The sequence below is a fragment of the Lemur catta genome, chromosome 18 (genome assembly GCF_020740605.2).
Source record: "Lemur catta isolate mLemCat1 chromosome 18, mLemCat1.pri, whole genome shotgun sequence".
In the NCBI taxonomy this organism is placed as follows: Eukaryota; Metazoa; Chordata; class Mammalia; order Primates; family Lemuridae; genus Lemur; species Lemur catta.
Genome location: NC_059145.1, coordinates 6430955 through 6443564, shown reverse-complemented (window position 1 = coordinate 6443564; position 12610 = coordinate 6430955). Strand labels below are relative to the sequence as shown.

General features: G+C 42.1%; 1 protein-coding gene across 9 annotated transcripts in view; it reads left to right on the top strand.

Moving 5' to 3' along the window:
- ZNF346 (zinc finger protein 346) overlaps positions 1 to 12610 on the top strand; it is a 46691-nt gene that overhangs the window by 6306 nt on the left and 27775 nt on the right. For 7 of the 9 annotated variants that reach the window (XM_045530607.1, XM_045530609.1, XM_045530612.1 and 4 more), the window contains exons 2-4: positions 9416 to 9519; positions 10426 to 10518; positions 12315 to 12459. In XM_045530607.1, coding sequence (XP_045386563.1) covers positions 9416 to 9519; positions 10426 to 10518; positions 12315 to 12459 — 342 coding nt within the window. Of the gene's footprint in view, positions 1 to 8852; positions 8866 to 9415; positions 9520 to 10425; positions 10519 to 12314; positions 12460 to 12610 lie in introns of all 9 variants that reach the window. The other 2 variants (XM_045530614.1, XM_045530615.1) reach the window with 2 other exon arrangements.

Genomic DNA, 12610 nt, shown 5'->3' with positions numbered 1-12610 from the left:
TTAATGTAAGTAAGTGTTTCCCTGAGTTCTGTGAGCTGCTCTAGCAAATTAATCGAATCCAGCAAGGGGGGTCATGGGAACCTCAGTTTATACCCAGCTGGTCAGAAACACAGGTAAAACAGCGTGGACTCTGGAGCTTGTGATTGGCATTAGAAGTGGAGCTCAGTCTCTCAACCTGTAGAATCTGATGCTATCTCTTATAGTATCACAATTGATTTCAATTACAGGACACTCAGCTGTTGCCCGCCGCAGAATTTATTGCTTCCTTGGTGTGTGTGTCGGGGAGCCTCAGACATTTGATCACAGAAGTCTTCTGTGTTGTGAGAATATAATAGGAGAGGCCAGGCACAGTGGCTCATGCCTGTGATCCTAGCACTCTCGGAGGTCAAGGCAAAAGGATAGCTCGAGCTCAGGAATTCAAGACCAGCCTGAGCAAGAGCGAGACCCCATCTCTACTAAAAATGGAAAAATTAGCTGAGTGTGGTGATGCACACCTGTAGTCCCAGCTACTAAGGGAAGCTAAGACAGGAGGATCACTTGAGCCCAGGAGTTTGAGGTTGCTGTGAGCTATGATGATACCACTGCACTTTAGCCAGAGTGACTGAGTGAGACTCTGTCTCAAAAGAAAAAGGATATATAGATAGTATCTATATGTATCTGTATAGATATATATATAGATATATAGGAGAAACTGAGTTTGTTTTTTCTACAGAGCACTGCTTTAGCTGCATCCCATAAATTTTTTTATGTTATGTTTTCATTTAAATCAGTTCAAAATAATTTCTAACTTCCCTTGTGATTTCTTCTTTGATTCATTTATTCAATTTCCAAATATTTGGGGGGTTCCCAGATTTCTTCCTATTGATTTCTAATTACATTCCATTGTGCTTAACGAACATACTTTTAAATGTAGTGAGACTGGCATATGTTCTACCCTGGAGAACATTCGTGTGTTAGAAAACAGTATATATTCTGCAATTGTTGGTAGAGTGTTCTGTATGTGTCAGCTGGATAAAGTTGATTATAATGTTATTCTAGACCCTTACTGATTTTCTAACTGGTTCTATCAATTATTGAAAGTGAAATATTGAAATCTCCAACTATTTTGTTAGTTTGTCTATTTTTTTCTTTAAATTCTTTTTTTTTTTTTAAGAGATGTGATTTCTCTATGTTGCCCAGGCTGGTCTTGAACTCCTGGCCTCAAGCAATCCTCCTGCCTCAGCCTCCCAAGATCTTGCTTTTTTATTCAGTCTACAGTTGCTGCCTTTTTAGATTATTCACAGTTAATTTATTTATTGATAGTGTTATGAAAATTACATTTTCCATTTTACTATATATTTCCTTTACATTTTGTTCTTCTATTCTTCCTTTACTTTTTATGTTAAGTATTTTTAGTATACCATTCCTATGTTGATATTTTTCTTTTTTAGTTTCTTAGTGGTACTCTGGGGATTACAATATGCATCTTAACTCATCACGGTATACTTCAATACTAACTTAATTCTGGTAGACTATAAAAATATTTCTCTAATATAGCTCTATTCCTTTACCCTCCTTTGTGCTATTTTTGTCATATATATTACAGCTATAAATGTTATAAACCTAATGATTCAGTGTTATAATTATTGCTTTATATAGTATTATGTCTTTTAAAGAAGTTAAGGGAAGAAATAAGAAAAAATATATTTATGGAGTCTTTTATATTAACCTACCTATTTACCATTTCTGGTATTCTTTATTTCTTCCTCTGGATTCAAATTACCATCTGGTGTTACTTACTTTCAGCCTGAAGGGCTTTTAGTATTTCTTGCAAGGCAGACCAGCTAGCAATGAAATTCTCTTAGTCTTTTTCTGAGAATTTCTATATTTTGTCATCATTCTTGAAGGATAGATGTGGGGGTTTTTTTGGTTTTTTTGTTTGTTTGTTTGTTTGTTTGTTTCAGTTTCTTTGAGACACAGTTTCGCTCTGTCGCCCTGGCTAGAGTACAGTGGCGTCGTCATAGCTCACAGGAACCTCAAACTCCTGGGCTCAAGCGATCCTCCTGCCTCAGCCTCCCGAGTAGCTGGGACTACAAGTATGCGCCACGAGTCCCAGCTAATTTTTCTGTTTTTAGTAGAAACCTTCTTGCTCTTGCGCAGGCTGGTCTCGCAAGAGGTCAAGTAATCCTCCCGCCTTGGCCTCCCAGAGTGCTAGGATTATAGGAGTGAGCCACCACGCCCGGCCTTTGTTTTATTTTATTTATTTTTATTTTTTTTTGTTTTGGGACCACTCATGTTTTATTTTTTAATAACAGCTTTATTTATTTATTTATTTATTTATTTTTTGAGACAGAGTCTCGCTCTGTTCGCCTGGCTAGAGTGAGTGCTGTGGCGTCAGCCTAGCTCACAGCAACCTCAAACTCCTGGGCTTAAGCAATCCTACTGCCTCAGCCTCCCGAGTAGCTGGGACTACAGGCATGCGCCACCATGCCCGGCTAATTTTTTCTATATATATTTTTAGTTGGCCAGATAATTTCTTTCTATTTTTAGTAGAGACGGGGTCTCACTCTTGCTCAGGCTGGTCTTGAACTCCTGACCTCGAGCGATCCACCCGCCTCGGCCTCCCAGAGTGTTAGGATTACAGGCGTGAGCCACTGCGCCCGGCCGTAACAGCTTTATTGATATAAATTTCACACACCACAAAACTCACTCGTTTAAGATGTGCTGTTCAGTGATTTTTACTGTATTCACAGAGCTGTGCAACTACCACCACTGTCTAATTTCAGAACATTTTCATCACCCTGGAAAGAAACCCTGTACTCAAGAACAGTCATCCCCAGCAACTGCTTATCTCCTGTCTCTATGGATTTGCCTATTCTGGACAATACTTCATGGAAATAGAATTGTGTCATGTGTAACCTTTTGCGACTGGCTTTTTTTACTTAGCATAATGTTTGAAGGATAGTTTTGGGTGATACAGGGTTCTTGGTTTACAGTTTTGTTCTTTTTCACCACTTTGAGTATGTCATTCCGCTGCCTATGGCCTTCACTGAGATGAGAAGTTAACTAAATCATTAACTGAATTATTCCACTGTGCATGATCGTTTTTCTTTCACTGCTTTCAAGATTTTCTGTCTTGGCTGGTCTGAAGGTAGTGAGTTATCTCACTTGATTGTTCAGGGTCGGTTACACATTGAACTCCTTGTTCTACTCTCTCCCCACTTCTCAGTACTGTGCTTGACTAGTCAAAAATAAAAATTAAAATTAAAATTTAAAAAGATTTTCTGTCTTTCAAATGTTTGATTGTGATGTGTCTAGGTGTAGATGTCTTCCTATTTATCCTACTTTGGGTTCTTTGAGATTTGGGGATGTGTAGAGCAATGTTTTTCACCAAATACGGAGAATTTTCAGACATTATTCCTTCAAATATTTTTTACTGTCCCTTTCTCTCCCCTCCATCCCTCTGAGGTTCTCCTTATACATATGTTGGTATGCTTGAAGTTTTCCCATGCTCTTTGAAGCTCTGTTCATTATTCTTCAATCTTTTTTGTCTTTGTTCTTCAGATTAAATATTTCTTTTCATATATCTTCAAGTTCACTGATTCTTTCTTCTGCCATTTTGAATCTACTGTTGAGTTCCTCCAGTGAATTTTTTGTTTCATTTATTATAATTTCAACTTCAGAATTTCTACTTGGTTCTGTCTTATGCATATTCTGAATAGAAAACTTTTTAGTACTAAATCATCAGTGCCCTTACATTTGCTTTCTTCATGCCTTTTTCAGTGGATAAGAATTTGAGCTCTTTGAGACCATCAGCAATATGGATTCACAAAATAGAAGTACCAATGCTAAGTGGACTTAATAGGGCTGTCATGTAGGCTACCCTGCCCATTAGGCTACCCTGCCTAGCCATTCTCACCCATGGATAGATCATAAGCAGCCCCTCTTTCCTAGATCTTTTGTTATTTGCTACTTTCTAATTATAGCTTTATCTAGAAACAACCCACTGCCTCCCAATAAGCAGGGTCGTAAATAGGTTTCATCTGTCTTTAAGGATCACCTCCAGTCCATTGATGAATTTTTATACAGCTGAATAGTAGATTCTAAGGCTATATTGAGGCCCAAGGAATAGCAATGTTCACCTTTAGCTGGAAGATAGGAGGTGGTTTAGTGGTCCTGGCCCTAAGTCATCATAAGGCAACTTAAGGCACCATAAGTCACCCAAAGACAACTGTAACGTGGATTGAAGTGTCATGATCATTTTGTCTTTCAGATACTACTTCCTGTAAAATTTTATTTAAGAAATGATGTCTTGCTCTGTTGCCCACATGGGTCTCAAACTCCTGGGCTCAAGTGATCCTCCTGCCTCAGTCTCCTGAGTAGCTGAGACTACAGGCAGGTGCCACCACGCCCATTTTGTTTCTTTAGTTTATAAATTCTCTTGCTGTCTCGCAGTAGTTCTCTCTGTCCCTACAGAGAGACCCTGTGAAAATCACCCCGTACTCTAGATTGCATCTGTTAGCCTCTGCCCCATACATCTTCTAATTGGCTATAGTATGGATATAAATTAAAGCCTGCCAGTCACGTAACTTCTCATAACATGTGGAAGGCAGAAATGCTGTGAAGACCATATTTCTGTGTCTCTTGGCTGTTGTTGCTATCAAGAAAGTTCATGGGACTCTGAGATCTTCCTATATCAGTATTCCAGCATCCCTTCTCCAGCTTCATAGGTTGAGAGGGAGGTTCAATGACAGTGAAGCATCTTGCTCTAGCAAAGCTGTGAAGAAGACCTCAGAGACTAGCTTGCTTGTTGCAACATTTATGCATTATTCCTAGAGATGATTCTGTAGGCCCATTCCTCAGCCTCTCCAATGATTTTCTAAGCACCTCATTTTCTGTATCATACCTTTTCGACCCTGGGGAGGTAGTTGGTAGTTGGACTAAAGTTGCATGTGGATATCAGGCCAATAGGGATGTGCAGTCAGGCCATCTTCTCAGGATTCTGATGACTTGTGTAAGTTCTGTTTCCCTCTGTGGGCCTTAGCTTCCTCCAAGCTCATAAATCTCTCAGTTTTTGTGGATCAGGAATTTGGGAAAGGTTTGACTAGACAGTTCTGATTCACAGTCATCAGAACAGGTTATGAGTTGCAGTCAGATGGCAGCTGGAGCTGAAACAGCAGATGGATAGAGCTTCTGGGGGCTGGCCAGGCATCTCTCTTTTCATGTAGTGTCAGGGACTCTCCATGTGGTCTTCATGCATGGAATAGTTTGAGCTTCCTTATGGTTTGGTGGCCTCAGAGAAGTCACACTGCTTACATGGTAGCTGAAGAGTTTAAAAGCAAATGTTCCCAATTTGGTTCTTTTTTATAATTTCTGTCTCCATGTGTCTATGTTGCTTGGTGACCAGGTCAGCTAGTGATTCAACAGAGCTTGTTCCAAACATCTGGAGCCAATAAAGTCTCCGTCTTCTATTGTTGTGGCTTATGAAGCCTTATATTTATTCATGAAATAGCAGTAGCATATTCAAAGTTCAGGCCATGTTCAAGTTTGCCTTGGCTTTTACTATTCACTGGGCTCTTTTGCATCTCTTATGCATGTGTGCATAGCCTCAGGGTCGGCCAGGAGTATGTGGCTAACTTGGGCCCTTTCAGGTCTCCACTGCCACACAGCCTTTGCCAGGGATACAGTTTCCTCAATATGACCACGCCTCAGGCTAGTTGTGTCTTTGGCTGTTCCTTCTTACTGCCTTGGAGATCATCACTTCCACCAATATGTCTACATGTAGACATTGCCTGCCACTCCAAATCAAGTGATTTCCATCCTTCCATGGGGAAGCTGTTGATTCTCAGCCTGCCGCTTCTTGGCAGAACTTTTGCTCTGAATGAGTGCAGGAAAGGATGAGAACAACCCCCATAAGAAAGCCACAGGTTCCCACTGTTCTTACTCTAAGTTCAGCAGTTTTGCAAGCATAAATACTTCTCAGATTGTTGAGTACCTTTGATTAATTCCTGGAGTGCTGAAGTGGTTGTTTTTGTCAGTTTTGTCTGGTTTTGTAGTTGCTTTTGAGGGAGAGGATCTCCTCACTCTGCCACAGCCAGAAGTCCTACCCTACACTCACCTTGTTTTATATTCAACTGCACTTCTACCTGACTTCAAAATTTGGAGGGTCCCAAGACTCGGTTCCAGGACCTTTTTCCGTCTTCGTCTACACTACATATTCTCTTCCAGTCTAACAGCTTTAGATATGATTGATATACTGATGATTCCTGATTTATATCTCTAGCTCTAACCTTCCTCTTGAGCTTCAACTGACTGACAGATCTGAATCTCCAACTTATCTCCACCTGTATTTCTGATAGACCACTCACATTTAACGTAGCCAAAGGAAAAGTCATTAATTTCTCCTCCAAGGTTGTCTTCCTTCAATTCAGTTGCTCAAGTTCAAAACCTAATAAGAGGCCAAGCACTACGGCTCATGCCTGTAATTTTAACACTTTGGGAGGCCAAGGCGGGAGGATTGCTTGAGGCCAGGAGTTTGAGACCAGCCTAAGCAAGAGTGAGACCCTGTCTCTACAAAAAAGAAAATAGAAAAATTAGCCGGGCGTGGTGGCACGTGCCTGTAGTCCCAGCTACTCGGAAGGCTGAGGCAGGAGGATCACTTAAGCCCAGGAGTTTGAGGTTGCTGTGAGCTATGATGACACCACTGCACTGTAGTCCAGGTAACAGAGTGAGACCGTCTCTCAAAAAAAAAAAAAAACCCTATGAGAGTATCCTTGACTCCTTTTCTTCCTTCACCCTTACCCCCACATCCATTCTAAGAAATTGGTTGGATGTCAAAGCTACTTCCAGAACATAATTCCAAATCTGTCCACTTTGCTCCATCTCTGTTGCCAGCCTCCCTAGTCCAGGGTTCCATTATCTATTGCCTGAAGACTGCAACAGCCTCCTCCCTGTTCTTTCTCCTTCTATTTTTGTCATTATACAGTCTGTTGACACAATTATCAGTAATCTTTTTTTTTTTAATTTTTAAAATTTTTTTGTAGAGACAAAGTCTTGCTGTGTTGCCCAGGTGGATCGCAAACTCCTGACCTCAAGCAATCTTCCCGCCTCAGCCTCCCAAAGTGCTGAGATTACAGATGTGAGCCACCTTACCCAGTCCCAATCTTTTCAAAGCACAAATCAGATCTTGTCACCTCCCATTACACTAAAACTGAAATCTGTAGTTCATGTTGTGGCTTATGAAGCCTTATATTTATTCAACATGATGCAGTAGATGTCATGCTGTCTCTCCAAGTTTATTCACCATACTCCAGCCACACTGGCCTTGTCTCCATTCCTTGAACGTGCCAAACTCGTCCCTGCCTCAGAGACCTAATACTGTCTCAGGCTGGAACACTTCCTGCAGACCTTCTGGTGGCTGACACCTCCCTCTGATGCTCTTCACTGACTATCCTGCCCCATCTTTCTCTGTCACTCTGCTTATTTTCTTTTGTTTATTTATTTATTTTTTTAGAGTCACTCTGTCCATCAGGCTGGACTGCAGTGGCCTGATCACAGCTCACTGCAGCCTTGAATTCCTGGGCTCATGTGATCCTCCCACCTCAGCCTCCCGCCTCAGCTGGGACTACAGGCACTCGCCACAATGCCAGGCTTGTTTGCTTGTTTTCATAGCATTTCTAATTTTCAGTCATTATCTTATTTATTTACTTTATACCCTGTCTTTCTTATTTGTTGCTATGGCCCCAGCACTAAGCCCAGTGCTGGCACATAGAAAGGACTCTGAATACATGTATACAGACTGTGTGAGTATACTTTCTGAGGCCAGAGAGTGGGTTCCAGCAGAGAGGTGCATTTTATTCATTCAGCAAGTACCCACCATGCCCCCTGCTGTGGGTATAGTATTGTACTAAATAATAGGGATACAAAGTCATAAATGACATGGTCCCTGCCTTTTTTAGTCTTTGGGAGTCAGATTCTGAATATCCTTGAAAAGGAACCCCATTGAAGGTAACAAAACAAAATCCACAATCTCCAGGCAAGGAGGAGATGGCTGGACTTTGCCCTTGGGTGTCATCTTACCCTTGTGGGCTTCTCATTGTGAGAAGCCTGTGACCTTCCTTTAAAAAACTCTGGCCCAACTGTGTTCATAGAACCACTTTTCTTGGTTTCTCTGAGCAGAACCAAGGGAGGCAAGGTCTTTCACAAAAATTTACCAAACATTGTAGGAGAAAAATGAGGAGATAAACAAGATACTAAGGGATAGAAATACAGCCAGACAACAACTCTTCTGCCCAGAAGGGCCGGCATAGCTAAGCTTTAGATCTTGTGGAGTAGGGAGAGGCATCTCAAAAGTTCCCACCAATAACCTCTCTCCAGGGCATGTTGACCACTTTTTGTTCAAGACTAGGGTATTAGGCTGGGCGCGGTGGCTCACGCCTGTAATCCTAGCACTCTGGGAGGCCGAGGCGGGCAGATCCTTTGAGCTTAGGAGTTCGAGACCAGCCTGAGCAAGAACGAGACCCCGTCTCTACTAAAAATAGAAAGAAATTATCTAGCCAACTAAAATATATATAGAAAAAATTAGCCAGGCATGGTGGCGCATGCTTGTTGTCCCAGCTACCCGGGAGGCTGAGGCAGTAGGATCGCTTAAGCCCAGGAGTTTGAGGTTGCTGTGAGCTAGGTGGATGCCAGGGCACTCACTCTAGCCCAGGCAACAAAGCAAGACTCTGTCTCAAAAAAAAAAAAAAAAAGACTAGGGTATTAAAAATATGGGCTTGCCCTCCTCTCTGAGTACTCAGCCTCTGCCTCAGATTGTTGGTGCCATGATGGAACTCATGCCTTGGGTGAGATTCTATTCCCTCAAAGAGGTAAAGCTTTGTTCTCCAGGCCCACAGTTAAGCACAGGTTAATACTATGTTTCCTACAATGTGCAACTTGTAATATGTTATGTAATTTTAGATATTTCAAAGTCAGTTCAAAAATAGTAAGAAAATTATTCCCTTTTAAGTCTTTCCAGTGCTCCTGGTTCTATCTGGGAAGAAGTCTTAGTTGGGTACTGCTATATCCCATATCTTTAAACCTCTCTGCACAGTTGCTGCTCTTTTCTTCTCTGGCGCCAGTATCTGGCTAGAATTGTTTCATTTTTATTGTATTTATTTTTCTTGGTATCTACTTAAGTTTATGATCTAAAGATTCCTTTTTAAAAGAAGTTACTCAGTAACTTGGCTATACATAAAATTAGAAAATAAGTAATAGTGCAGGTGTGTGAGAACATAGCATGAGTCATGGTGGCAGTAGGGGAGGGTGGCTGGGGTCTGCCTATGTACTAGTATAGCATCACATTACTCAGTGCCTGTGTTTGAGGCAGGGTTCAAAGACAGTGCTGTTGAGGTAGTGTTTTTGGCAACTTAAAGATTTTTTATTTTTCCTTCTGTAGTGGAGCACATGATCCAGAAGAACCAGTGTCTCTTCACCAACACCCAATGTAAGGTTTGCTGCGCCTTGCTCATTTCTGAGTCCCAGAAGCTGGCACATTACCAGGTATGTCATTGTACTTTTAGAACTGCTATACTTCTTTTTTTTTTTTGAGACAGAGTCTCATTCTGTTGCCTGGGCTAGAGTGCCGTGGCGTCAGCCTAGCTCATAGCAACCTCAAACTCCTGGGCTCTAGCGATCCTACTGCCTCAGCCTCCCGAGTAGCTGGGACTACAGGCATGCGCCACCATGCCCAGCTAATTTTTTCTATATATATTTTTAGTTGTCCAACTAATTTCTTTCTATTTTATTAGTAGAGATAGGGGTCTCACTCTTGCTCAGGCTGGTCTCGAACTCCTGAGCTCAAATGATCTGCCCGCCTCGGCCTCCCAGAGTGCTAGGATTACAGGTGTGAGCCACCGCACCTGGCCTAGAACTGCTATACTTTTCAAACCCAGTGCCAAGCCCCCACTTCTCTCTGGCTTGCATGGTGAATTGTAATTCCTCCTTAGCCAACCAGATATTGCCTCCATGCATTGTGACTTTAGATTGACATAATTTCTCTGATTCTCATCTCTCCCATCCAAACCAGGATCATTATGTGTATATCTTTCCTTGCAGCTTGGCATAGTAGAAAGTATGATCTTTGGCTTTAAATAGATGTGATTTTGAGTCACAACTCTTCTACTCATCTTGGGCGAAAAACTTTCATCATTTTCAGCCTCGGTTTCCTTATCTGTAAGATAGAGATGATAGTAATATTCTTATAGATTGTTATGAAGATGAAATTTGATATCTGTGAAGTGCCTTGCTCAGAGTAGGAACTCAATAAACTAAGTTTCTTCCCCAACCCTCTCCTCCTCAGAAGTTCTTGTGAGGATGAATCAGATGAAAATCTAGTAAGTGTTTTTGAGTGCCTTAGATACGAAATGGCATTTGGCTATCTTTGATCTTTTTCCTGGGTTTTTGCAGAGCAAAAAACATGCCAACAAAGTGAAGAGATACCTAGCAATCCATGGAATGGAGACATTAAAGGGGGAAACGAAGAAGCTAGACTCAGATCAGGTAATACAGCTGCCATGTTGAGACCGCTCACTTCCTGACAAAGCCAGCAGCAGGTTGGTGCGGTGAAAGAGCATGGGCTTTGAGTCAGACTGACTTGGCCTCAACTCCCAGCCATGTTGTGCAACTTGGGCAAGTCTTATTACTTCTCTGAGCCTTGATTTCTTCCTGTATAGAAATGAGGATGCTAATGTCAACTGTCTTTCAGCATTTTTCTTCACTAAAATGAGGGAAGGTTTATAAAAAGCACCCAACAAAAAGCCTGGCACATAGTGAGGACTCAGTAGCAGAGCCATGGTTATGCATTACCGCCCAGTGATTTGTTGGAGCAGGACAAGAAGCTTTGGCTATTCACTACTCAGGTAGAGAAAGGAGAACAAAGCCAGGCTCCTTGCTTTCTTGAGAGCCAGGGAAGAGAACTAAGTTCAGCACTTGAATGTTTTGAATAAACAAGTAGAAGGAACCATTTCCAAATGCCTACTCTAATTGAGAGGTAATCACATTTGCTTTTTGGCTCAGAAATACTGTGAGAATTATGCTGAAACAACCTCAATCCTTCAGGAGTACCATTATTTTTGTCCAGTGGGAGGCTATGCAAACATCACGGGATGAGAAGTCAGCAGACTAGGGCCCAGGACTGCCTCTGCAACTTACTGGTCGGGCGATGTTGGTCAAGTCATTTAATGTCTCTGAACTTCACCCATAGAGTAGAGTTGATTCCTACCTCTTCGGGGTATTGGGAAGTAAAATTCCAATTCCTAGTACACGCTCAATAAATAAAAGCTTACTCTATAAACTGCTGCCTCCTATTATAGTGGCCATAAGTTTGGAAAGGCCTTGCTTGTCCCTTCTTGAAATTCACTGGACTCATTTGAACTTAGGAAGACAAGATCAACTGTGTGACCCTGGGCGAGTCATTTTATATCTTTACACCTTGGTTCTTCAACTCTCAGGATGGATGGCTCAGTGGTTCAAATGAGACTGAAGCAGCTACCCACTTCCTGACTGCCTCCCCTGCACCACCACTACCAACAAAGAATTATCAAGCCCGAAATGTCAGTAGTGCCAAGGTTGACAAATGCTGAATGAATACCCCATTCAGAGATCAGACTTCCTCAGAGAGATGTTGGGAGCCCCTTAGCATAGGCTTGAAATACATCGTTTTCTAGCCTAATCATAATCAAAAATAAAACTCAATGATCTGCTTGTTCAGCAAACCCTGAGCATTGACTGTGTGCCAGACTCCAGCAGGGTGCAGGGGATAGGAAACAAAGAGGAGTCGAATAGTCCACGCCCAAATGTTGCAGTTGAGTTCACAGAAAAGTCTCCTAAGCTACGACACTGTCAGTTTAGGTGGCAAGTGGTATGATAGAGGTTTATTTAATGTTCTCTAGGAGTAAAAGGAGGAGCAAGATTAATTCTTGCTGGAATACATACACAAAGGGACTTGATTATTGTTTGCTGAATGATTTTCTGGGTAAAATTATCCCAGTAGAAGAGCTGATATTTAAACTGGGCTTTGAAGGCTAAGCAGACATAATAATGCCAAGCAGGAAAAGAAGGAACAACATTCAAGATAGCAGGAATGGCCCAAGCAAAGCAAGGAAACAACACAGAATAGTGGGGGATGGTGAGTAGAGCCTGGGACGAAGTAGCTGGAGAAGAATCCAGAAAGTAGGTTTTGGTTAATGTGTGAAGGGGGCCATAAATGCCCATTCTCCTATGGGCAGTGGGGAACCATTGAAGATTTTCTGGCTGGGCAGTGGCGTGATCAGACCTGTGTTCTTTCTCCCAACCAGAAGAGCAGCAGAAGCAAAGACAAGAACCAGTGCTGCCCCATCTGTAACATGACCTTTTCCTCCCCTGTTGTGGCCCAGTCGCATTACCTGGGGAAGACCCACGCAAAGAACTTAAAGCTGAAGCAGCAATCCACTAAGGTGGAAGGTACTGGTTTTCCTGAGTAGTGCTATATTGGGACCCCTCCTGTCCTTAGGGCACCATTGCCAGGTGCTCCCTGAAATGCTTACTGGGGCCACAGACTTGGAGAGGTTGAATTGCTTTTGAGAACCCATAAAAATATTGAAGTAGACCCAAC